Here is a 23991-nt window from a genome sequence, read left to right as displayed (position 1 = left end):
CCTTTTAGGTGAGTCTGTTGAAGTGCCCCCCAACAAACCCACCTCTTGTGGGTGCTAGGAATTAATCTGGGTCCTCAGGAAGAGCAGCAACTGCTCTCAATCTGCTGAGTTAGCTACTACGGCCCATGTCTGGGGTTTAACTTTTTTGGTGTGAATGTATGTAGGGGGTCGGAAATCAGCTTTTGAAAGTTTCCTACTAAGGGTTCCAGGGTCAAACCCAGGTCATTAAGACTTCCTGAAAAAATTATCTGCCCCCTTTAATATCTCAGGTGGGCGATTTTAATACCATTTTTGTGGATTGAGAATATCGGGTATATATGCTTGCTCATCGTGTGGGCAACCTTGGTGGTCCTCCAGCCTTCTGAATGCTGTGATTATGTGTGCACAATTGCTTTGTGAGAGTAGTTAAATGGATGGCACGGATTGGCACATCTGCTAATTTGGTTGAAACTGCCTGAATACCTCAGTTTGTCATTAGGACAGTCCATCATTTGGTTGTCTTTATTTGCAGTGCCTCCCAGTACTGGGATTAAAGGCATGCTACCACACCTGACCATCAACTGCCATCTTTCTGCTGAGGAAGCTTGATTTCATTTTTCCTTTGCAATGAACTGTAAGCAAATCATACCAAGTAACTCACCTAGTGGTCAGTGTGTGGTTGGCAAGTCTTTAAATCCTGGCTCTAGAGCTAGCGGAGTAATCAAGAACAATCCGTTATTCTGGTTCCTGAGGACCCTATACCCTTTTGACTTCCTGGGCATGTGGAACACATACATGAAGGCAAGACACTCAAACACATTAAACGTAGAGTTTTTTTTTTTTTTTTTAAATCCCGGCTTTATGGATTCTTACTCAAATATGAACCAGAACACCTGAAGCATCTGTTAGCAGCATCTGACACAAGAGTACCCACTTTTGTTTCAAAAGCCTTTTCAAAAACTTACCAGGACAAGTAGCTTTTAAAGGCCATGACTTTGGGATACTTTATTAAAGGGATCACAGGAAAGAGGCAGGGAGTGTTTTGGTCTTAGTAACACTGGCCATTTAACATCTTTGCCTTCAGACATAGTCTAGCCGAAGCAGAACAGTGCCTGAGGGATTTATTCGTGTTTTTAAGGTTAAAGTCCATTCATAGAAGCCTAGCCGTTCTTTCACAGGGAGGAGCTGCGTGACGATGCAACCAGGATTACAGGCTATTCCTTGACCTAGAGAAGAAACCTGGATGGTGTAGGAACGAGGTCCGCCAATTTCCTGCAGGTTTCTCACAGCTACAGCCCAGGCTAAGTTTGAGAGTGGTTTTTCCCAAACCTCAATGTTGTCTTCCTGAAAAGTCAAGAAAAGAAGTGTGAGCATGTGAGGACCCCATTACTGGCCTTAGTTGATATTCAGCCTTATTGTCAGAACTATCATAAACTTGGAGGAAAAATTAAGATCAGCCAGCAGGATGTTTTAGAAATTAAAAAGTAGCCGGGTGGTGGTGGCGCACGCCTTTAATCCCAGCACTTGGGATACAGAGGCAGATCTCTGAGTTCGAGGCCGGCCAGGACTACAGAGAAACCCTGTTTTGAAAAGCAAGCAAAAAGACCATCGGGATCCTGAGCGCCTTTAATCCTCCCGACACTCAGGAGGCAAAGGTCTCTGACTTGGAGGCCAGTCTGATCTACAGAGGGAGTTCCAGGACAGCCAGGGCTGCACAGAGAAACCCCATCTCAAAAAACCAAACAAAAAAAGGGAAAAACTCAGTAATAGCTCTAATTACTCAGTTCTCAAACTCAAGGGAAAAGTAACTAAAAATTAAGCCAACCATTTCTTCATGTATCACAGTTAGGCTTAAGATAATTTGGTACTTAAGTATTAAAAGGCAATCATAAGATACTGCAAATCATAAACTTTAAGGCAGGATAGCATCTTCCTGGTCAGTTTTCTCCCAGGAACTACTACTTACCTTTCTAAAACAGTACCCCTGCTTGCCCAAGGGGTCTTGGTTGATGGCGATTACATCCTCATTCTGAAGTAGAGCTTTGGCTTGAGAACTGATTTGTCGGAGATCATTGGACATGAGTAGAGGCGCTGCCATGATAGCCCAGAGGGCCATCTGAGTTACCTGCTGGTCCCAACTGAGGCCAAAGTTGCCAATCACTAACTAGAACAAACAGGAAAGGAACTGAGGCAAGGGAAAATTCAAATGTTTGGTTTTTTGTTGTTGGGGCACAGAGATCCTTGTATTCACATTGAAGCATTAAGGAAAACTGGAATGTTAAACACGCAGGGCCTCTTCTAGAGGGAAGAGATATAATACCTGCTTTCCTACTGGGAAACCTGGGAGTGGATTTTAACAACCTGGTGACTTTGTTATCTGTGGAGGCAGACCTCACCCCAGTTCCCCAGAACGGTTATCCCAGACTCCTCCCTCCTAGACCATTACCCATCCATAGAGGAGAGGTCGCACACACTTTATGCTCTGCTGATCTCTATGCTACCAGGGACCACACCAGATTCTAGGCCTTTTAGCTAGGAACCTACCCTCATGGTCACATGCACTGTGTGTTTGTTTGGTGGGGCAGGGAGAATTCAAGACAGGGTTTCTCTGTGTAGCCCTGGCTGTCCTGGAGCTCTGTAGACCAGGCTGGTCTCAAACTCAGAGATCTGCCTGCCTCTGCCTCCTGAGAGCTGGGATTAAAAGTGTGTGTGACCACTGCCCAATGATGTAAGAGGTTCCATGCAGTCACACCATAAACTTTATTGTACAACTAGGATTGGAGTAATCACTGCCTGGAAACCTTTTCCCAAATTTTACTGTGTTTTTTTTTTTTTTTTTTGGTTTTTTTTTGAGACAGGGTTTCTCTGTTTACTGTGTTTTAAATATGTTGACAGTGAACCGCCTGGCATCAGACTCTGAAGTCGGATCCAGGCTGACAAAGTCAATCTGCACTGGGACTTCATTCTCATCTCTTTGTGGGTTCGCTTCTCTGAATGGATACCTGCAGCCCCACCCCCCCAGTTGTTCTTTGTTTTCTTTTTTGGAGATAAGGTCTTACTATATAGTCCAGGCTAACCTTTCAGCCTTGAATTTGGAACCACTCTCCTGCTGAGACTCCAGCTACACAGTGCCTGTTGGAACATTTAAACAATTTCCTAGATGGTTGACTGAGAGAAACCATTTTCCACAGCACTGTGATGGACATGCTCATGGAGAACCTAAAAACCTTGCTTGGTTTGTGCTAGGTCCTGCTCTCAGACCCAGGCACCAACAGAAACAAAGCTACCAGCTCTTGAGTAAGGAGGGCTCAGATCTTTACCATGTCTGGGTCATTCCAACCCCCTGGTCCAGCGACGTCAACAATCTCTTTCTGGTTAGTTGTTGTCCAGGTCAAGATATTCTTTATGCTTTCCCAGGAATCATAAACATCATCATAATTTCTCCAGTGATTGCAATAATATTGGATATCTGTATAATTGGGCTATAAAAAGACAGAATTGGTTTACTTGCTATGAGATGCTAACGATCCAGTTTAAAGGAGGCACTGATGGCCTCTATAGTATGCAGATCAAAAGTCTCCCTCCTCATAACAAATAACAAAGCCTGGAGTTCTAAATGTAAGGGAATTTCACTAGAAGATGTTCACTTCATATGTAGGCCATATAATTTTAAGTTCCTGTTTAAAGTGACTTTAATATTATTTATGCTGTATATGCACTTTACTGCCTAGGTATTGCCTGGCATTATGAAAGAATTTTGTTCTTGACTAGAATCTGTAAACTAGCCTAAAGTGGGCATGTTTCTATTTTTGTAATAAAATAATTACAATGATCTAAATAAGTAGAAATAAGGCTTATAAAATTATATAGGATGCCATTAAACATGATAATATCTGAATCCGAGACAAGTAATTTGTGGAATGAATCAGTTTATGTAGATATGTAGGTGTGATATCTAAGGGCTACAATGTTGAGGAAAAAGACTATCTAAAAATTTCAAGAAAATAATAGGGATTGATTCCATCAATACTTATTCAATACAGTGAGAAAGACCTACCCTCCTGGATTTACATTCTAGTGGGGAGATGGACAAACAAGTAAACAATAAAGATACGCTCTTACAGGGAAACCAAGCAGCAAATGATGAGAGAGTAAACGGGCAGCAGACTACTTTAAAATGGAGAAGACTAAAGTTTGTAGCATCCGGTCAGATTTCAACGGTAAGTAGCCAACCCTTTTAAAATCTTGGTTGCAGACTTGTCAGAAATAATAAACAAATACATCACCATAGACTTTTTTTTTTTTTTTTGGTTTTTTGAGACAGGGTGTCTCTGTAGCTTTGGAGCCTGTCCTGGAACTAGCTCTTGTAGACCAGGCTGGCCTCGAACTCACAGAGATCCGCCTGCCTCTGCCTCCCGAGTGCTGGGATTAAAGGCGTGCACCACCACCGCCCGGCTCATCACCATAGACTTTTATGAAAATGTCTTTGTGTTGCCCAGTACCATGCACAATGAATACACACCGACAAGGTAAATAAATACAGTATTTGATGAACAGAAAGCGCAGGGAGGGGAAAGAGCTGTTGGGGGGTGGAGAGCTGGGCAAGAGGCAGGTTAATGGACCCTGACTGTATTCCAAGTGCAATGGAAGGAAAGCAGGGGAAGTGAAGTTTTAAGGAAGGGGACTGATGGGATGCCCTTGACATTTCTCAGAAGACAGTTCTGCTGCTGCTTGGAAAATGGTGGGGGCAGGGAAGCGAGCAGAAGTAGAGAGATCAGTCTGTCAGAGCAGGCTGGGTGAGAGATGAGAGTGGCCTGGAATGCCAGTGTAGATGTGGTGGGGATGAAAGATGTTAGTAATTCAAGATAGAATTTGGAGCAAATATTGGCAGGATTTTCTGGTGAACAATGAAATAAAAGGGGAAAAAAAATCAAAGATAGTTTCCTGGTTAGAGGAATCTTAGACTATAATTATAAGCGTTCTGAAATTTAGATTCTGGGCTCAATAGCTCACCTTCTGAAAAGGTCTCATATAAAGAGGCCACTCACAGGAGTACACAATGCTTCTCCCAGTCCTGTTCAAGGCCAAGGACATGTACTTATAACCTGTGTGAGAAAACAATGGGTAAAATAAGGGAGAGAAGGGAATCCCCAGCTCGTGCTGAACATTTGAAGAAACCACTCAGAAGCTCCAATCCATGTCTATATTGTAAAGCAGTGACAGGGACAGGCTACTCTCTGCTGGGATTGCAATGAGGAGGTGGTGCAGAGAGGATGCAGATAGAGGGAAAGGCAGGGGTAAAGCAGCAGGTAGGATTTAGTTAGAATTACTCATTGTAATTCATTTTCAGAGTCCTTGAATCACAAGTGCACAATATATGCCATGGTTAGGCATGGATGAATTCCACATGTATGAATAAATGACCGAGATTATTTCTTCTAAGGCTCAGCTTCCCTGTGGCCCTCAAGTTCTTGTCTCTGTGGCTTGATCTTTCAGCTGATGTTAACCAAAAGTCTGAGAAATGATTATGACTGTATTTCTTGAAGAAACCACACATACTATTTGGGCTGGTAAAATGGTTCAGCCAGTAAAGGTGCTTACAGGCAAACCTGATGACCTGAGTTTCATCCCTGGGACTCAAAAAGGTTGGAGAGAACCAATTCCTGCAAGTTGTCGACACTCTGACTTCAACAGGCATCATAGCACCCCCCAACACGCAAAACAGTCACACACACCATAATTTTGATTTTGTTGACTATAACATAATTTGAAAAACAAAGGTAATGAAAAAAACATACCATCTGCCAAGGACGTCATGCTGTCACAGTGACAACCATCAAATTTTAGCAGATCTATACCCCAGTCAGCAAATGTCTGGGCATCAATGTCATAGTATCCAAAACTCCCAGGGAAACCTGCACAGGTTTTATTCCCAACATCTGCATAAATTCCTAGCTTCAGTCCTTTGCTGTGGACCTGAAATGAGAAGAAAGATGAATCAGGAAGTAGTTTTCTAAAACAGGAGGGGAACCTACTAAGGCTGAGAACAGAGAGCTGTGAGCTTTCCCCAAGGCTTGGGGGCTTCCTTAAACCACTCCAGTTTCTTAGCTGAGTTTGCTGGAAGCAGAGCACAAATCTTCCAGCTCTGCTAAGATAGTTCTAACTATACATGGTGAACTGGAGCACAGAAGTGAGGAAAAAGCTGTGACCACTTTAATATTCCTCATGGGATCCCACAGTCTCTTTCCAAAACTGGAACAAATTTTTTTTTTTAAAAAAAATTTTTTCAAAACAGGGTTTCTCTATGTAATAGCCCTGGCGTCCTGGAACTCTCTGTAGACCAGCCTTGCCTCAAACTCACAGAGATCCGCCTGCCTCTGCCTGCAGAGTGCTGGGATTAAAGGCGTCCGCCACCACTGCCTGACAACGGATTTATCTTGAGAAAGGCTGACTACATTTCAGTTAAGCCTCTCTGAATCTGGGTGAGCTTACTTAATGCAAGAATCCTGCTAAGTCATACCATTCCCTGACTTGATGTCTCCTTTCCAGTAGTTTTCCATCTACTGAACTCCCAGTATTTGCTCATTGGTTGTAGATTCTCACTTGTCCACGTGGATTGACCCTTTTTCCTACAGTCCTGAATAAAACCTACTTAATGACCCTTAGCTACTATCAGGCTTCGTCTGTCTTCAGTAGTCTCTGCAATGTTTGCTTTCATCTTTTAAAATTCATTAGTGGTATAACTGTGGTAGTCTGTCACACTGCCATAGAGATACAAGCATGCTCGACACAACCAAGCTCTCCTTTTCTTCTAGAGAATTCAGTGGTTTCAGCAAAAAAAGTTTCAACAAGACAGGCAGGCCTCAGGCTCAGGAACTATTGTGAAATGTGTATATGCTGATATGATGATAATTCCATCAGGATAAACATAATGAACAGCTAACAGCAACCATTTTGAAGTATCGCGTGGCCTGTTTCTCAATAAGCTTTTTAAAGTGCATACAGACCCATAAGAAAAGAAACATTCCGCTCCAAACTCACATAATTAGCTAGATGCTGGATCCCACTAGGAAAGCGCTGGGGATCTGCCTGAAGGCGGCCCTTTGAATCCCTTTCAGGAGCCATCCAGCAGTCATCTATGCAGAGGTATTCATAACCTGCATCCTTCCAGCCATCAGAGACCATGAGCTCTGCCATCTGCATGAACAGCTGCTCGCTGAAAGAGAATTTCCAATAGTCATTCCAGTTCATTAGATGAAGGCCCACGGGCTCCCAGTGTAAGGCACCTTGGGATTTGGGTTTCTAAAAATGCAGTGATACTGTGGTAATAATTACAACCCATACGAGGTAAAATTAACTCTTTCCTGTTTCTCCTCTCCCTCTCCTCCTATGATCTCTGCTCTAGGACTCACACAAGGGGTGGGGCCCTCAGTTCCATCCCTAACCACAAAAGAAATAAAACCTCCAAATAATTGAAATAAGAATGAGACACATGAAAAAAATTGCAAAGTTATTGCGGCTAAGAAGTTGTGGTGACACAGGTTTGAAATGCTGGCTATTGAGGAAACTGAGACAGGACGATTTGCAGGTCCAAGGCCTGCCTGGCTTATATCCAAATAGAGGAACCCCAACAGGGTAAGAGTTAGCAGAATAGACAGCTTCTGCACCAGCTTTCTCTGTGTACAGGGAAACAATCTCATTCACAATAGTAACAGAAATAAAAACAAACAGAAAAGGCCAAGCTATCTAGAGAGTAATATGTTTATCAACCATGTTAAAATTCTCATGCTCCTTAGTGGCTTGAATAAATGGAGAAACATTATCTTACTCTTGGCTCAGAAAACCTTGAACCCCAAACAGACTTTTGAAAGAATTTGGCAAAAGATTTGAAGAGCTCACCTAGAAGATAAAATGCTTATGTGCTATAAAAGAAAGGAAGCTACCGAATGCAACATGCCATTAGAACACAAAGATTACTGTTATTTGAAACTTCAGAAAGAGCTCCACCCATCTCATGCCAGGAGTCTTGTAGCTTTCCCAGAGAATACAAGGTTTCACAATCACCTTCCTGTTTTTCTCTCTTGAGACAGGATTTCTGTGTAGCCTTGGCTGTCCTGGAACTAGCCCTGTAGACTATGCTGACCTAAATCTCCCAGAGATCCACTTGCTTTTGTATCTGATTAAAGGTGTGCACCATTCCCACTAGGCTCACAATAAAAACTCAACCTCAGGGGGCTGGAGAGATGGCTCAGTGGTTAAGAGCATTGCCTGCTCTTCCAAAGGTCCTGAGTTCAACTCCCGGAAACCACAGAGACGGAATATTGTGTACATAATAAATAAAATAAATATTTAAAAAAAAAAAACTCAACCTCAGTGGTGGTACACGCCTTTAATCCCAGCACTTGGGAGAAGTAGGCAGGTGGATTATTGAGTTCAAGGCCAGCCTGGTTTATAAGAGCTAGTTCCAGGATAGCTAGGGCTGTTACACAGAGAAACCCTGTAATATAAGAATAAGATGCACAAAAATTGAGGAATCCAAGTAGCTATTTACCGAGGACTGCAAAATAAATTATAGCATACAGATATCTCCATCTATCAAGGTACTATACTCTGCACATTTGAGGTCACATGTATTGTGTAGCATAGGATTGACTTGAACTTGTGATATTCCTGCTTCCACCTCCTGAATAGTGGAATTTAAATGTGCACCAGCATTCTAACTTTACAAGATGATGGAGATCAAAAGCCATGGCTGTGCACATGCTAGGGAAACACTGTACCAACTGAGCTACATCCCCAGCCCAATTTAAAAAAAAAATTAAACTGGGCATGATCTTGTATGCCTGTAACTCCCGCAAATAGGAAGTGGTGGCAAAAGACTAGCTTGATCCACATAGGGTGACCATGTCCCCAAATCCAAAGAATTCAGCTTAGTAATAGAGCACTCTCCTAGCATGTGCAAGATCCGTGGCCATGTCCCCAAATATCAAGAAAAACAAAACAAGACTTAGTCTAAAAAGCCGGTTTCTTTTATGATGTCTGACCAACACCCTGATTTTATCTTTATAGGCATTCAGGGAAATAACTTGTGAACATAGAGAGGCAGTTTTGCACCACTGGGTGACTTTTTTATGTTTTCAATAATATTTTTAAAGACGCCACTCACTAATACTTGGTGCTTAATCTTTTCGAAATCACAGATTCATTTAAGAATTTGAAGGAAGGGGGCCGGGCAGTGGTGGTGCATGCCTTTAATCTCAGCACTAGGGAGGCAGAGGCAGATGGATCTCTGTGGGTTCGAGACCAGCCTGGTCTACAAATGCAAGTTCCAGGACAGGCTCCAAAGCTACAGAGAAACCCTGTCTCGAAAAACCAAAAAAGAAGAAAAAAAAAAAAAAGAAAAAATCTCTTCTCTAGAAAAATGCCCACATATTTGTAAACTTACAAGTCAGTTTTCTACACATGCCAGGATAAAGACATCTTTTTTTTTTTTTTTTTTTTTTTTTGCCTAATTGAGGGGGTCAGGGCAGGAATGGTGGTTGGATTTTAGAATGGTTTAACTGCAAGTTTATCTGTGTGAGATAACCGTTTTAAAGGTCTTTCTTTGGTTTCACTTTGCTGCCCTGGTTGACCTTGAACTCAAGAGATTGGTCTGCCTCTGCCTCAGGAGTGCTGGGATTAGTCCTGCGCCACCTCGCTCAGCAATTTTACAGCTTTTTTTTTTTTTGTGTGTGTGTGTGCGTGTGTGTGTGTGTGAGAGAGAGAGAGAGAGAGCGAGAGAGCTCCTTGAGTTAAAAAAAGATGCTATTCTAGTTTGCAAACTAGTATTGTGAACATCAGATAGCTTCAACCAGGTCTCAACTCTCACCTTTGATGTGTAAAGTTCCTTCGGGTCAACTTTCCAGCCTGATGCCACACTCAAGGAAAAGGGGTTGAGGGACATCTCAGTGATCTCATGGTTTCTCTAACTCTCGCTTCAGTACAGCCAAAGAACCCGTGATCCAAAAAGAAAAAATGACATTGGTCTTAGTCATCCTCCTACCCATTCCAATTGTGCTTATGGCTAGCTCAAGGCTATCACTAAACAAAGGCAGAATACAAACCCAAAGTGTCTGCATTGAACCAAATTATATATGAAAAGCTCCCAGTGCAGAAAGAGAGGGAGCGGGAGCAAAGCAGTGGCTTGCTGGCTATCTTTCATATCGGGGCAGCTCACAGTTTAGGGGCAGTCCAGATCCCGGATGGATGTTTTGTTGGGGATAAAGAAGCAGCAACAGTAGGGGATCTACTCCTTCAGCTCAAATGTTCCCATTCCTTCTACCAAATACGCCCAAAGAAACATACGGAAAGAGAAACGGCCACTCAATATCTCATACCTGATGCAGGAATCAGGCTCTTCTTGGCAGTCGAGGTTGCACATGAACCGTTCCCAGTGCAGCCAGCCCATAGTAGGAGTACGTGCCAAGCCATTGTCCAGTGCTTTGGCCCTAAGAACGCTCAAAAAAACTAAAGCCAAGGTTCGAAGCGCAAGCTCACAGACCAGTCGCGGATCTCCGCTAAAAAGCTTCATGGTCACAGGAATTCCTTAGTTCAGTTTCCTCCAGCTACCAGCTTTAAGTTTACCCTTGGGGCGGACCAATCATGGATGAACTATTTAATAATGACATCATCGTTTCTCAGGCAACTGGACAGTTAGCGCCAGCGGTAGACCAATGAACAATCACGTAAGACATACATTAACCAATCAGATTGGCGCTCTCTTTACCTTGGCCCACCCCATTTCCAAACCGGGAGGAAGTGCGGCACCTCAGTGATCCCGAGTTTAAGCCGAGAGTTGCTCACGTGACCGAGATCTCACATGACGTAGGCGCTCACGTGATCAATCGCTTACGTGAGCAGAAGTAGTTCTGGTCGTCGTCTATCGCCTCGCTATAGCTGTTTGAGGGAAGAAGGAGGAAAATCCCCCGGTCTCGTTGGAGGTTGGTGTGTGGGTGGGAACTGGGGACCCTGGGTGGTGATAAGGAAGAGCAGAGCGGAATTCGGGGTCGCCTCCGCCTTTTTCGTGCTCGGCTTCCCCCCCCACCCCCCGCGTCCTCCCCCCCTCCCCCTCCCCGAGTGCCGGGAAGCGGCCTGCGCAGCGCCTGGTGGGGAAATGGTGGACGGTCGTGACTGTGTGCGTGTTTTTGTAAATCGGTTCATGTGGCCGGATCTCGGGGGACCTTTCCCCCTCTTCCCGCAAGAGGGACCCGTAAGGTGAAAAGCGTTTCAAAAACACGGCCCGGAGTTAGGAGAAAAACCCAAAAAAACATAATGAGACCCGCGGTCGGAGTACCGCTCCATCCATTCAGGCGCTCAACTGTTCAAATCGCCCGGTGGTCGCGTGGGGTCCCGAGTGAATTCCACCCTTAGAGTGTGAGCTGGGCAACTACTGCGTGCTCGAGAGGCGCCCAATAAATGCTTTTACTTAATTATTTGAACGTTTGTTTTTCTGCTTATAACGATCTACGCGTTGAATTTTGGTCATTCGAAAAGTAATATATTCGTTTAAAAGGGATACAATTCAGCACTTTCCAGCTCTTATTACTGTTACAAAAAGTGTGCTGTAACACAGGTACAAGTACACAGATTCTTAACTCACAAATCCTGGTTACTACGTTAGGTAACAGAGTCCTGGTGGCCTTCTCAGGAAATATAAGGCGCCACAAGGGAGGACCTATTGAGGCAGAGTGCTGTAGAAATCACCGTTGTCCCTGGGATGTTTTGTCAAATTATTCTTTCAGCAGACCGTTAGGCCTGCATAAAAAAAGAATGGGAAAAAACGCATAGACTCAATAGCCACTGCTAACATGTGAGGTCCAGTCGCCATCAGCGCACACAAAAAGGTTTTAAAATTTTTTTGGTCATATTTCCCGTGCTTATTTTTTTTCTAAGATTACTTTTGTTCCAATACAGTGAGCTTAAAGGATTAAGACTACGAAAGTGTATAGTATTAAAGTGAAAAGCCACCTCTACTGCCTTGCCCTCCATTTGGTCCCCAAATTTATCTTATACGAAGTTCCTTTCAGATCATCTCTCACACGTTTATACACTGTGTTTTATGCTTGTATTGTAATAGGAGTAGGATTATACTGTATATATTCATTCATTCAATGTATTTTGGAAATCTTTCTAGGTAAGCGCAAACGTCTTTCGTAAGTGGTTGCATAGAAATCCGTATAAAGGTAGAAATAGAATTTATCCGTCTCTGTTGAAGGCTATTGAGTTTTCTCATTTTCTGCCATTACAGTGCCGCAGCAAACATTCTTAAGTATTTCTGTCGACCAGATTCCTGGAAGAAACTCTAGCAGGGTCAAAGGGTATGTGAATTTTTACTTTAACATAATTGAGGTTATAAAATGGCTTTGGTCTTGACTGATTTAAAATTTTTATAACTATATTAATTGCATAATGGTCCACTTTTCTCCCTAAAATGCCTTTCCAGCAATAAGTCCTGCTCTTAATTTCAGATAATTCCTTAAGGCACATACCTGAAGTGGATTGATTTTCTTTCAGAAGGTGTGGTAAATACTATGAAAATATTTTTCCAGAATAGTTAGCAGTTTTTATTCTTCTAGAGAACTCTAGTTTGTAAATAATGTTGACTTACTGTCACAGTTTAATCTCCACTGTTTTTGATGGTGTTAAAAATGTTTATTTTACTTTAAATTTCATTTCCAGTGATTGAAGTTTGAAGCTTTCTCAGACATTTTCCCTATATACTCCTTTTCTGCTGTATTTAAATTTTTTGAAGTTATGATTACATCATTTTCCTCCCTTCACACCCTCCCATGTTTAAATACCTCCCCATTTTCCTCTCTTTCAAATTTGTGGCCTCTTTTTCTGAGTTGTTACTTGGCATGTGTGCATGTTCCTGAATATCCAACTCCAGCCTGCTCAGCCTGTAGTGTTACTAGTGTATGGGTTTTCAGGACTGACCATTGGGTTTTGACTAATTAGTGTGTTCTTCCCTCTTCTCCCACTCAGAATTTCTTAGTTGCCTGCAGTCCTATGTCTTCTTTTGTTGTTTGTTTTGGGATAGGGTCTCACCCTGCAGGCCTGGCTTTCCTGGAGCTTACTAAGCAGATCAGGTTGTCCTTGAACTCACAGAAATCCACCTGCCTCTGCTTCCTGAGTACCACCACACCGATCAACTCTTAATATCCATAATCTTTTTTTAATCAATTCCTACAGATTCCACTTTTTTATTTAGGCAGATAGCATTTTTCCCCTACCTCTTTGCTGCTGTTTAAATGAATCTCTTCACACATCTCTAAGAGGTCATTTTTTAATTTGCTCTTTTCACTTAGCCCCCGGCCTTCTGTTTGAATGCTCCAGTTGCCTGGGTGATAAGTCTGAAAGGGCTATAATGACATCACTCCTGTTTAAAATCCATAAAAGGTGCTATATATATATATATATATATATATATATATTCCCTTCTCCACACCCAGCGTCAGAGCAGTAATGTCCCAATGTCTTAAGGTTTGGGGGAGGTATATGTCACACAGTGGTGTGAATACTGAATCATCATGCTTGTGAACCAAACAAGAGTCTAGCCTCCTTGTATTAAATAGAACCCTCAGGATCTTACCTCTTTCTTGACAGCCCTGTCTTTTGATTTCTGTCTCCTTCTATTTTGTACTCTATTAAAATTTTTTTATAAATTGTTTCTGGATCCCTGAATAGGATCAGGATCGTTTGATTCAATTAACCATTGTGCCTCCAATTGTTAACACTTCATCAACCGCTCCTCCTTTATTCTGCCTATTTGCACTTACCTTTGGTAAAGGCACACAGTTCTCCTTTAGGACTGTAAGCCCTTTCTGGACTCGTTGATTTTTATGCATCAGAACTGAGTATTGGACCTAGCATCTAAAAGATGCTTGAATATGTAAATTCCCATTAATATTTTTTCTCTTAGGCTTTAATAGTTCTGTATTTTATTGATTTGCATGCATTGTTTATGTTCTTAGGATATTAATGGCCTTGTATCTTATTAGTTTTGTTTGTTTTTTGATTTAAAGAAATTTTTATTTGTATATAATGAGATATAGTTTTGTTACCTTTAATTTTCCCTCTATGATGTTAATGCATTGGGTCAGTGCAGAAAATTTAGAATATTCAAAAATGTACTAAGATATTCCATGTGTATATCCATGGAAGCAAGTCTTATAGTACTGCTACCAAGAAATAATCACTATTCATTATACTGGATATATGCATATAGAAATGGAATAAGAAATTGTTAATTGAATGAATTAATAGTTTTATGTAGTCTTTTTGTCCATGTGGCTATCTTTTGAAGTTACTGATGTGAGCTTCTATAACAGTTTTCTTTGTTTTCTCTTAGTATGTTGTGTACAATTTTTCATGACAATACTTTTCTAATTTTTTAAAGCCACATTGAAATTGTGTTGAGCCAAGCTTGCCACCAAGAGCCCAACAGTCACCATGATGCTGAGCACAGAGGGCAGGGAGGGGTTCGTGGTGAAGGTCAGGGGCCTCCCCTGGTCCTGCTCAGCCGAGGAAGTGATGCGCTTCTTCTCTGATTGCAAAATCCAAAATGGCACATCAGGTGTTCGTTTCATCTACACCAGAGAAGGCAGACCAAGTGGTGAAGCGTTTGTCGAACTTGAATCTGAAGATGAAGTGAAATTGGCTTTAAAGAAAGACAGAGAAACCATGGGACACAGATATGTTGAAGTATTCAAGTCCAACAGTGTTGAAATGGATTGGGTGTTAAAGCATACAGGTCCGAATAGTCCTGATACTGCCAATGATGGCTTTGTACGGCTTAGAGGACTCCCATTTGGCTGTAGCAAGGAAGAAATTGTTCAGTTCTTTTCGGGGCTGGAAATTGTGCCAAATGGGATGACACTGCCGGTGGACTTTCAGGGGCGCAGCACAGGGGAGGCCTTCGTGCAGTTTGCTTCGCAGGAGATAGCTGAAAAGGCCTTAAAGAAACACAAGGAAAGAATAGGGCACAGGTACATTGAGATCTTCAAGAGTAGCAGAGCTGAAGTCCGGACCCACTATGATCCGCCTCGAAAGCTCATGACTATGCAGCGCCCAGGTCCTTATGATAGGCCAGGGGCAGGAAGAGGGTATAATAGCATTGGCAGAGGAGCTGGGTTCGAAAGAATGAGGCGGGGTGCCTATGGTGGAGGGTATGGAGGCTATGATGACTATGGAGGGTATAATGACGGGTATGGCTTTGGGTCTGATAGATTTGGAAGAGACCTAAACTACTGTTTCTCAGGAATGTCTGATCATAGATACGGAGATGGTGGGTCCAGTTTCCAGAGCACCACAGGGCACTGTGTACACATGAGGGGGTTACCATACAGAGCCACTGAGAATGATATTTACAATTTCTTCTCACCTCTCAATCCCATGAGAGTACACATTGAAATAGGACCCGATGGCAGAGTTACAGGCGAGGCAGATGTTGAGTTTGCTACTCATGAAGATGCCGTGGCAGCTATGGCAAAAGATAAAGCTAATATGCAGCACAGATATGTGGAGCTCTTCTTGAATTCTACTGCAGGGACAAGCGGAGGAGCTTACGATCATAGCTATGTAGAGCTCTTTTTGAATTCTACAGCAGGGGCAAGCGGTGGTGCTTATGGTAGCCAGATGATGGGAGGGATGGGTTTATCCAACCAGTCTAGTTATGGAGGTCCTGCCAGCCAGCAGCTGAGTGGTGGGTATGGTGGTGGGTATGGAGGTCAGAGCAGTATGAGTGGATATGACCAAGTTCTTCAGGAAAACTCGAGTGACTATCAGTCAAACCTTGCTTAGGGAGAGAAGGAACATCAAACAGCTCCAGGAATAACAGCTGTGCATTTATAGGAACTGGATAGAGTAGGAAGGATGTCCAGCATATCCAGTATGCTCGGTAAATGGGTAATACAATTGCTTCTGATCACTATTGGTCAGCTTCTTTCTTTCCTTTTTCTCCTTTTTTTTTTAAGAACAAAATTTAAGTTTAATAGTTTTGCATTACAAGCTTGTGATTCATGCTTACTGTAAAGTGAAAGTTAAGATTGTTTTCAACTTTAAGCTCAGCAATTTTGAACACTGAAATATTCATCTAGGACGTACTAACAAGTTCAGTATTGACCATAACTGTTAAAGCCACTTTCAGCTTTCCTCCAGTTAGTTATGTTGTAGGAGTGGATTTAAGCAGTAAGCATATTTAGGTTTAAAGCAGTTTCACTTATGTTAAATGTTGCTCTTATACCACAATACATCAAAAACTTCAGATGCATGTTGAGAAACATGCTTTTCTGTAAAAATCAAATATAGGAGCTGTGTCTATGATTCAAAGTGACAACATTTGGCATGTTTGTTAATTCTAGCTTTTTGGTTTAATATCCTGTAAGGCACGTGAGTGTACACTTTCACTTTTTTTTTAAAAAAAGATCTGGGACAATTTTGAGATGTGATACCAATACTTTAGGAGTTTGGTCATGTTGTTTGTATGGAATTCTGAGGCTTTGGTTTAAATCTTACCTTGTATTGTGAATTCCATTTAGATGTATTGTACTAAGTGAAACTTGTTAAATAAATCTTCCTTTTAAAAACTGGAAAAATCTTGTATAGTTTGATTTTATTTTAAATTGTGTTTTATTATATGGGCACACAGTAACTTTTAAAGTTCTCTGTAGTTTAAATGTAAATTTTCAGTTTTCTTTTTGAGACAGGGTCTCAAATATTCCAGGCTGTGAATGACATTTAAATTTTGATGTTTTTGGTTTTTCAAGACAGCAGTTTCTCAGTAGCTATGGAGCCAGTGCTCTATAAAACCAGGCTGGCCTTGAATTTACAGAGATCTGCCAGCCTCTACTTCCCGAGCGCTGGGATTAAATGTGTTCACCGTGGCAACTTTAACATTTTGATCCTCCTGCCTCTAGCTCCTAAGTACTGGAATTTTGGTCATGTGTCACTGCAGTGCTGGGGAGCGAGCCCGGGGCTTCCTGCATACACGACACGACAAGCACTGTACTAGCAGCAGGGCTACATCCAAATCCCTGTTAGTTGGATTTGTGTTGCATTTGTGTGTGTGTTCAAGTGTACGTGTACACACATGTTCACCATAAAAACATTGGGTACCCTGTTTTATTGCTCTCGATTGTTTCTCACTGAGCCTGCAGCTAGACTGTGCGCCAGTAAGTTCCAGTGATCCTCCTGTCTCCGCTGATGGCCACACTGGGGTTACATGTGTGGATGACTACGACTGGTTTTTTAAATGGATGCTGGAGATGTGAACTTGGGTCTTCCATGTTTGCACAGCAAGCATTACCTATTAAGCTGTCTGTAGCCCTGCAATTTTATTTTTTGATTTCTTTTTTCATTCTTTTTTTGAGACAGGTTTCTTTGTGTAGCCTTGGCTGTCTTGGAGCTTACTTTGTATACCAGGCTGACCTTGAACTCAGAGTTCTGCCTGCCTCTGCCTCCCGAGTACTGGGGTTAAAGGTGTGCATCACCACTGCTTGATGATAAAAAACCTTCAAATACCCTTTATGGTTTGCAGACGATCTAAAGTGTGTAAGCCACTGGTTCTCTGACACTGCCTTAGTGTCATTGGAACATGTTTAAAGACTGATTGCTGGACCCCGTCCTGGGAAGGTTCTGAGATATTGTGCTGAGATTACTCAAGGCCACGTTTTGAGACAGCTCACCATTCTCCCACTGCTAAAGTCTAATCCTAAAAGGGACTGGTTTTGTTTTTGTTTTTTTCGAGACTGTTTCTCTGTAGCTTTGGTGCCTGTCCTGGAACTAGCTCTTGTAGACCAGGCTGGCCTCGAACTCACAGAGATCCACCTGCCTCTGCTGGGATTAAAGGCCTGCGCCACCACAGCCCCACCCGACTCTAAAAGGAACTGTTAAGAGATAGCTTTATGATACCAGTTTTCTTCCCACTTTCATGGCAAGTAGTTCAACATTTCTTTTGAAGTGCAAGCCACAGTTGATTGTTTACCTTAGCTTGCACCTCAGGGGAGTATTTTTGAGCACCTGCGCCACTTCTGCTCTGGTATCTTACACATCTGTTTCCCAGTGGGTAGCTGTTTCACCTCTCACTGACCTTTAGTCCTGGACTCCCTCAGATCAGTAACAGCTGCACATGAACTACGTATTTCTGGATAGCTAGCTGCCCAGAAACTAGATCTTTGAGTTGCCTATTCTTTAACATCTATAGAAATATCCGGTGGTATACAGGTATACAGATTTGGATGCAGATACCAAATTTATACTTATTGGTCCTGTATTTAGGGATACTTTATTAAGCATTGTTTCTGAAAATTTAAAAAAAAATATGGCAGTGAGATTTGAGATTCGCTGATGGTTTCTAATTTATATTTTTGGTTTTTTTTTTTTAAATTATTTCTCATTTCTATTACTATTGACAGGAAAGTAGAAAATCCATTTGACTCTTATGCCATTGTGCCATAACGGATTGGAATGATTGCCCTTTTCTCCTGAGCTCATTTGAAAGCCTTTCTGAGAGGAGTAAATAAATTCAAAGCGTTTTTGCTCTCCACATTGCTGAGTAATTTTTCCAGAAGTTTCTCTCAGTATGAGTGAAAAAGCTCCAGTTAGCCACTAGATGTCACCAAGTCCCAGAAAAGGAGAGCTGAATCCTGGCTTGCTAGAATGCCCTTCGCTCCACTGAATTGGGGCCAGCAAGGGGGCTCAGTGGGTAAAGGTGCTTCCTGCCGTCCCTCATCAGAGTTTGACACCTGGGGACCCACCCCAGAGAGAACAGAGCCCAGTAAGTTGTCCTCTGCCCATATGGTGTGTCTTCTACCACAATAAATTTGTAAAAAAAAAATCAGGCTCTATAGAACAGGCAAAGGAAAGAATGGAGGATGTCAGCGGCCAGTATTAGAGGTAGCAAAGAGACAGCAGTACCTGTCGGCATCACCGATTCCTGAGTACTGCACACATCCGTACGCACACCCCACCGCCGCTGGTGACCCACCACAGAAGTTACCCAGGGGAGGATTGGAAGAGGTAAAGTGGATGTCCCACTCCATTGGGTCAAGGTACCTGGTAATATTAGCAAAAAGTTGTCAGCTACGATAATCATGGCCTGAAACTGTTCCCACAATAGCTTGTGTCAGTGATCTGGTGTGGTTTGTGCAACAGCAGCAACATGATCTCAGGCTTCCTTGGGAATGCGATGTTTCACCCCAGATGGATTGAAATGATTGGGAAACTCAGGGGGTGAGTCCCAACAAGCTGTCTTTTAACAAGTACATAATGTGTTCTGCTAATGTGCTTATTTATGTGTGTGTGTGGGTTCCGTAACTCATCAATTCATTCATTCATTCCAGAATTCATTCATCTGACCTTAAAATGGGTAGCCAAATATAGACAATCATATGTAACCCTCTAAGACTGTTGACTCATCCCCCAGCAAAACAATAAGAAAATGTGATGCCAAATTCATTTGCAAATGAAACACCTTTTCCACCAAGAGGATTTCTCGTGCTTTCAGTAAAAATGAGATTTCCCCCCACTCAAGATGGGCCTTGAGAGCTATTGGCAGACAACTGGTGAAGGAGTGAAATTCATTTGCTTGCCCAATACCAGGCTGAGTATCATGAGAGCCCTTTTACAACCTGCTCCCACCCTGACTGCAAAGCAGCCCTGTGACTGCACAGCAGACATGGCCGTGGGGTCACCAGGTTAGTGGGTGGGCAAAAGAGTCCACAGAGGAGGTGAGAGTTTAGGTCGGACCTGTCTTGAAACCTTTTTCCAGACTCCCACCTTCCGCAGCACTGGTCCGGACAGATGTTCACAGATCACACATGCTATAGCCCTCTGATGGAAGTTAGGTTTCTGGAAGAAGAGGTCGGTACTGAGTGGCAACAGCTGAGAGTTATGGTGTCTTCTTAACATATTATCCCTTTTCTTTCCCTCCTTTTCTGAACATTAAAAAATGATGCATATGGGTAGGCATCTCACCTGCATGTTTATCTGTGCACCACTGTGTGTGTGGGACCAGTGGAAGCTTGAAGAGGGGAACTAGAATGAGCCACCCTGTAAGTGCTGGGAACAGAATCTGGGTCCTCTAGGAGTAGCCAGTGCCTTTAATCTACAGCCTGCTTTTTCTACCCCACCCCAGGCTTGAGGACAGTTTAATTAATCTAAAAGAAAGATCTCAGGGCAGCAAACTGTAAATCTTGGTAGCTGCCTGGAGGCAGAAGATAGAGGAAAGAAAAAAAGAAAGCCATGCTCTTCAGGTTAGAGAAAGAGTGAAGTGCAGAGTGTTAGGGAATGCATGCGTAGAAACGAAATAGAAGCAAAGGAAAATTGGAACCTTTTGCCGGGTGGTGGTGGCTCACGCCTTTAATCCCAGTACTCAAGAGGCAGAGGCAGGCAGATCTCTGGGAGTTTGAGGCCAGCCTGGTCTACAAGAGCTAGTTCTGGCACAGGCACCAAAGCCACAGAGAGAAACCTTGTCTCAAAAATAAATTGGAACAGAGAAACCCTGCTTTGGAGTCTATCCTGGAACTAGGTCTGCAGACCAGGCTGGACTCGCACTCACCGAGATCCGCTTACCTGCTTCTTACCTCTACCTCCTGAGTGCTGGGATTAAAGGTGTGTGCCACCAGTGCCTGACTTTGACTAACTCTTGTTTGTTTGTTTTGATTTTTTGAGACAGGGTTTCTCTGCAGCTTTGGAGCCTATCCTGGAACAAGCTCTTGTAGACCAGGCAGGCCTCAAACTCGGAGATCTGCCTTCCGAGTGCTGGGATTAAAGGCGTGCGCCACCACTGCCTGGCTTTGACCAACTCTTATCTGTTATTCCTATCTTTCTTTCATTTATATATTCGTTTGTTTACAAGTTGAGGGAAGCCCAGGATTGAACCCAGGACCTTGCCTACTTCAGACACTAGCACTGAGCTACATACCTAACCCTTTTTTAGAAGATCTAATTGAACATTGCCAGAATCTTTCCCCAAATCCTTTTTACCCTCCTTCCTCTTTCTGCTGTCCTTTGTACTTGATCTGCTTCTCCTATACACGATGCCATTAGGTTTCCTTGCCATTCCGAACTCTTTGGAGATGAGGAAACTGAGTCTCAGAAAGTCAACTATCTTGAGGAAAGAAACTGGTGCTGAAGGGAAGCAGGAAATAATGGGGGTCGGGGAGTGAAGGACATGTCTGGGATCCTCGTGGGATTGTGTAGCCATTCCTGGGAACCTGTGGGTGAGGGCATTTGTGAGCGGCGCTGGAACCTCTCTCAGCAAGCTGGTTCTCACTCCGGAGCTCACAGTAAGGGGGATGGGAGTGGGGGCTGGGGCTCAGGAGGTTGGGGAGAATTTGGCCCCGAATCCATCTGTTCCTCTCCAGATTTCCGGAGGCCCTTAAACAACCCGCTCCCTCCCAGCATCTTCCAATTCAGGGACAGGAGTTGGGAAGAGGCTGCGAGGAAATGGCGGCTAGAGCCTGGGGGTGGGGTGGGATGGGGTGGGGAGGCACCGGGTTACCGAAGCAAATGGGGGAGTGGTCAAGAGTGATGAATGGCGGACGCGGCAAGGAAAGGAAGACGCAGGTGTCTGCAGAGCTAAGAGAGGGATAAATAACACCTTTGTTAGCCAGGCACCTGGAAAGTCTGGGCTGTCTCTCCCACCCTCTCAGACCTCTCCCTCCCCTTTTGGTCCTACCGAGCAAGGTGGGAAGGCTGGCATAGGCATAGATAAGGAAGTCTGGACAGCCACCCCACTGCCAATAAGTGATCCCCTCCAGCCAGGGTTGTCGGTAGCTCGATTGTCTCCTCCCACCCCCCAATCGGGGACTCTGCATCGAGGGCAGCTTCAGGAGCCAGTGGGAAGGGGCCCTGCTGCACCTCTAGAAGGTGTCACGTTACCCTACACAGTACTCCTGGCTTGGCATGCAGGAAGCGGCAGGATACAAGTTTATTTTCAATTGAGTGTTGATCCAACTTTTATGGCTTGTGATTAATCTTTTTCCTTCTGTTCTTGAATCTCCTATCGATGATGGGATCAAGGACAAACAGCTCACCAACTGTCACAACACCATATTGGAACTTTTAAAAGTTCTGAAAACATGCTAGTTGTTTTCTTTCTCTACCCATGGTACTTTCCTTTTTTTTTGGTAGTAAATCTCTAAAAATGTTTTTACCACTTTTGTTGAGCCTCCTCACCCTAGTTCACACTTACTTGTTCTCATTTTGCTTTGTTTTGTGTGAACTGTGGAGGCCAACTTGACCTCACACACATAATCTGCTGCCTTCAACCTCCAAGTGCTGAGGCTTCAGGCCTGCGCTACCATGCAGAGATAGTTCACGCTGGTTTCTAGTCTCTAAATGTTTTTGAGCAAAAAACCGGAACGGCTAATATTTATCATTCTCCAATTTTTCTACATGTGCTTTTTGTTTTTAAATATCTCTTCCGTGGTGTCAGGGCTTTGCATAATTCATGTGGGGTTGTTGTTTATTCATTTGGTTGTTGTTGTTATCATATTATTGTTATTATTATTATTATTATGGCTGAGCTACCACAGGCCAATCTTTTTAATCACTAAATGTGACGACTTTCAAAAACCTGCCTGTCAGGTAGAGACTGAGGAATGGTTACAAACGGAGATGAAGCTTTGGGACATTTTAAGAATGTCTGAAACGTCTATTGTAGTGATGGTTTGAACAACTCTGTGAATCTACAAAGGGCTACTTTAGTAGGAATCCTCCTTCTGTTAATATCTCTCTTGGTAGTCTTCCAGCTAGAGACACCCTCGCTCAGATCCTTAGCTGTAAGTCTACACTATTCTTGTTAAATTTGGACTTATGAGGTAGGTGGTGGTGGCACATGCCTTTAATTTCAGCATTTGGGAGGCAGAGGCCGGTGAATCTCTGAGTTTGAGGCCAACCTGGTCTACAGAGTGTGTTCCAGGACTACAGAGAAACCCTGTCTTACAAAGAAACAAAAACCAAACACAGCATATGGAATTGAGTTGTTCTATATTGAAACCCCTGTTCCATTATTATAGGAATAGTACCAAAAACCTATCTAGGAGCTACTCAGTGGTTAAGAGACCAAGTTGCTTTTCCAGAGGACTTGGGTTTTTTATTCCAAGCACCCATGTGGCAGCTCACAAAGTAACTCAAAGGCAAAGGGATATGACGCCCTCTCCTGGCCTTTGTGGGAACTGTACATGCACTGTTCGCAGGTATACATGCAGGCAAAATGACCTTTACATATAAAATAATTTTAAAAATTTAAAGCCTATTTAAAAATCTATCTTTGATATTATTTTCTTTTTGTGTGGTATATACAGTGTATGCCTGTGGTGTATGTGTGTGTGTGTGTGTGTGTGTGTGTGTAGCGGGGGTGGATTTGTGTGCCCCAGAAGGCCAAAGTTGGGTCACTTCTCTGCTCCATTCTCTCAAAACATATTCTGTCACTGGACTTGGGCTTCATTATTTCTCTTCAGCTAGGTTGGCTTCTCAGCAAGCTGTGCTGTCATGCCTGTTTTTTTTTTTTTTTTTTTTTTTTTTTCTGAGACAGGGTTTCTCTGTGTAACAGTCCTGGCTGCCCTGGAACTCACTCTATAGACCAGGCTGGCCTTGATCTCACAGAGATCCACCTGCCTCCGACTCCCGAGTGGGTTTGTCTTTTTTGGACATAGGTTCTGGGGATTCAAACTCAAGTCCTCATGCTTGCACAGTAAGTACTCTTACCCACTGAGCCATCTTCCGGTTCACACCATTACTATTTTAACTAATATGTAGCTCACTTTCTTTTGTAAAAATAGATTCTCTTAGATACAACATTTATGCTAATATATAATAGTCTGGTTTCCTGGAGAAAAATTATTATTCTTTTTAAAGATTTATTTATTATGTATGCAGTGTTCTGTCTGCATGTATGCCTACAGGCCAGAAGAGGGCGCTAGATCTCATTACAGGTGGTTGTGAGCCACCACGTGCTTGCTGGGAATT

The 23991-nt window shown here is 43.0% G+C and overlaps 2 protein-coding genes and 1 non-coding gene across 3 annotated transcripts; 1 reads left to right on the top strand and 2 right to left on the bottom strand.

The window, feature by feature from the left end:
- Window positions 1–892: 892 nt before the first annotated feature.
- Window positions 893–10607, bottom strand: Gla (galactosidase alpha). Its single transcript, XM_057759243.1, has 7 exons — window positions 10356–10607; window positions 7021–7195; window positions 5778–5955; window positions 4993–5084; window positions 3300–3461; window positions 1946–2143; window positions 893–1323 (listed from the first exon to the last, which is right to left on the bottom strand). The coding sequence occupies exons 1-7, from the start codon at window positions 10547–10549 to the stop codon at window positions 1060–1062; spliced, it is 1263 nt and encodes a 420-aa protein (XP_057615226.1). The 5' UTR covers window positions 10550–10607; the 3' UTR covers window positions 893–1059.
- Window positions 10608–10847: 240 nt separating this feature from the next.
- Hnrnph2 (heterogeneous nuclear ribonucleoprotein H2) lies at window positions 10848–16607 on the top strand. Its single transcript, XM_057759242.1, has 3 exons — window positions 10848–10958; window positions 12266–12335; window positions 14417–16607. The coding sequence occupies exon 3, from the start codon at window positions 14470–14472 to the stop codon at window positions 15817–15819; it is 1350 nt and encodes a 449-aa protein (XP_057615225.1). The 5' UTR covers window positions 10848–10958; window positions 12266–12335; window positions 14417–14469; the 3' UTR covers window positions 15820–16607.
- On the bottom strand, window positions 13470–13570 carry LOC130868742 (small nucleolar RNA U13). Its single transcript, XR_009056557.1, has one exon. It is a non-coding gene; the product is annotated as a small nucleolar RNA U13 (small nucleolar RNA).
- Window positions 16608–23991: the final 7384 nt, after the last annotated feature.

This window comes from Chionomys nivalis, chromosome X, assembly GCF_950005125.1.
Source record: "Chionomys nivalis chromosome X, mChiNiv1.1, whole genome shotgun sequence".
Lineage (NCBI taxonomy): Eukaryota > Metazoa > Chordata > Mammalia > Rodentia > Cricetidae > Chionomys > Chionomys nivalis.
The sequence above is the reverse complement of the archived record's forward strand: the minus strand, read 5'-3'. Positions and strand labels throughout refer to the sequence as shown.

Bases quoted from the DNA above. Each gene is read 5' to 3' on its own strand.
- Hnrnph2 (XM_057759242.1), top strand. From the start codon at position 14,470: ATGATGCTGAGCACAGAGGGCAGGGAGGGGTTCGTGGTGAAGGTCAGG.
- Gla (XM_057759243.1), bottom strand. From the start codon at position 10,549: ATGAAGCTTTTTAGCGGAGATCCGCGACTGGTCTGTGAGCTTGCGCTT. The intron at 7,196-10,355 runs GTATGAGATATT...ATTCTCTTTCAG, and splicing joins GAGCCTGATTCCTGCATCAG to CGAGCAGCTGTTCATGCAGA. The intron at 5,085-5,777 runs GTATGTTTTTTT...TTTCTCACACAG, and splicing joins CATGACGTCCTTGGCAGATG to GTTATAAGTACATGTCCTTG.